The sequence below is a fragment of the Condylura cristata genome, unplaced genomic scaffold, assembly GCF_000260355.1.
Source record: "Condylura cristata isolate star-nosed mole 26May11 unplaced genomic scaffold, ConCri1.0 scaffold00077, whole genome shotgun sequence".
Classification (NCBI taxonomy): domain Eukaryota; kingdom Metazoa; phylum Chordata; class Mammalia; order Eulipotyphla; family Talpidae; genus Condylura; species Condylura cristata.
Window position 1 is genome coordinate 94,772 of NW_004567178.1, and position 2,194 is coordinate 96,965.

A 2,194-nucleotide genomic window follows, 5' to 3' on the forward strand; every position below is an offset into this window, starting at 1 on the left:
CCGAGGGTGAGAGGGCCGTGGCGTGGGCAGGCCGTTGGAGTGGGCGGGGCCTTCAGAGTGGGAGGGGCGGGGCGTTTGGGGTGGGCGTGACCGTCAGAGTGGGCGGGGCCGCCGGAGTACGCGTGGCCACCAGAGTGGGTGGCCCCGAGGGTGAGGGGCTGGTGTGGGCCGGCCGACAGCGTGGACACCCCGGACACCCCGGCCTCGCGCCAGGTCCGAGGACGAGCGGCTGCGCTTCATGCGGGGGCTGCAGGACGTGTGGCGTGTCCACGGGAGACGGCTGATGGCCACCTTCGACCTGTCCCCGTTCCCGCTCATCTGCGACGTCGGTGGTGAGTGCGGCCACCAGAGGGAGCTTCTAGGCTTCACGGGGACGGACGCGCGTCGGGCACCGGCCAGTCCTCCAGGGGGCGCCCACACCCCGCCCCCCTCGTCGGTCTGTGCCCGCTGTCCCACTCTGACCACTGTCCACCCACCCGCCCTGCCGGTGCAGACAAGGAGGGCGCCTGGACCCCGGGCCCCCGGGACCACCTCGGCCGCCTGTCCTCACCCAGGTCCACCTGCCTGCCTGTCCTGCCCTCAGCACCCCTGTCCGGCCTTTCCCGACCTCTGTGGCCCTTCTGCTGACCTCGCAATGAGGGGACGAGGGGGCGCTAGCGATGACCCCCTTGGTGCAGGGTGCACGAGAGAACGCCGGTGCCCTGCGGGGCCCCCCGGAACGGTCACCTCCGCGGTCTGCCTCCTCCTCCTGCTGGCCGTCCGCACCACGACGCAGCACGTGGCCCCAGACCACAGCTCACGCTGCTTGGGTCCAGCCCCGCCCAGCAGCACGGCCAGCACGGGGCCACCGCCAGGACCCCCCCACTGGGTCTGTCCAGCCCCTGCCCACCGCCTGCTCCGTCTGTTCCAGGCTGCTCCGGGGCGCTGGCCAGGCACTGCCTTTCTCTGTACCCTGGGTGCCAGGTCACCGTGTTCGACCTCCCTGAGGTGGTGCTGGCAGCCAAGACGCACTTCTCACCCCCCGAGGGAGGACCGGTCACCTTCCTGGCAGGTGGGGCTCCCCCCACGGGCCCTAGGACCTCTCCCACTGCCCCCTCTAGTGCCCACATCTAGCCAGACTCTTTCTCCTTCTGGCTTATTCCACTCAGAGTCACGAGTGGGAGGACCTCGCCTTTTTCACGGCCGCGTAGTATTCCCCCCGAGATTCAGCCGCTCTGTCCTGGGGCACGTGGGTTGTTTCTGCGGCTGGACTGTTGTGTCCACTGCAGCCCCGTGAACACAGCAGAGCATACCGGCCTGGGGGTGGGGGGCGAGGACTGTCAAGACCGGGGCTCTCGGCTCACCCCGAGAACTTCCTGCCCGGGTCCCGCTTACCCCACGGGTCCAGGCGCCGGCTGACCAGGCCACTTGCCCCGTGTTCCAGGCGACTTCTTCAAAGACCCCCTGCCGGAAGCTGACCTGTACATCCTGGCCCGTGTCCTGCACGACTGGGCGGACGAGGCGTGCTTGCGGCTGCTGGCCAGAGTCCATCAAGCCTGCCGGCCAGGTGGGGGCTGCGGGGCTGGGCGGGGTGGCCGTGGGGGCACAAGGAGGTGCAGGGGGGTCTGCGCTGCTGGGCGACAGCCTCTCGCTGGAAAGGAACTGGGACGGAGATGGCCTCTGTTTCCAGTTCAGCCCAGCAAACTCGGGGACGTCCGAGCTGTCCTGTGCGGTCCTTCCCGGCCGCCCCGGGGAAGCCCGAGGCCTGGATGTCCAGTGGGGCACAGCGCGCACCTTGGCGCGCGCGCTCGGGTCCCTCCCCACAGCTGGGCCAGCGGCCAGTCACCCTGCACCTCTAGCTGTGGCCGCAGGACGGGGAGCGGGGCGCTTTGGGTCCGTCCAGCCCGCGCGGGAGTAGGGCGCCCCGTGGGGGCGAAACCCCGAGTCCTGGATGGAGACGGGAGGGTGGCGCGCGCCTCACGCCTCTGCCCGCCCAGGCGGAGGCGTCCTGGTCATCGAGAGCCTGCTGGACGCGGACGGGCGAGGTCCACTGCGCACGCAGCTCTACTCGCTCAACATGCTGGTGCAGACCGAGGGCCGCGAGCGGACGCGCGTCCAGTACTGCGCGCTGCTGGCCGCCGCGGGATTCCGGCACGTGCAGGGCGGCGCCGCGCGGAGCTCGTACGACGCCATCTTGGCCAGGAAATGAGGCGCG

General features: G+C 70.8%; 1 protein-coding gene across 1 annotated transcript in view; it reads left to right on the forward strand.

The window, feature by feature from the left end:
* Window positions 1-2,188, forward strand: part of ASMT (acetylserotonin O-methyltransferase) — a 4,288-nt gene extending 2,100 nt beyond the window's left edge. Inside the window, exons 3-5 of the mRNA XM_012734852.1 lie at window positions 214-332; window positions 1,424-1,546; window positions 1,977-2,188. Of these exons, the coding sequence (XP_012590306.1) occupies window positions 214-332; window positions 1,424-1,546; window positions 1,977-2,188 (454 nt within the window). The remainder of the gene's footprint in view (window positions 1-213; window positions 333-1,423; window positions 1,547-1,976) is intronic.
* Window positions 2,189-2,194: the final 6 nt, after the last annotated feature.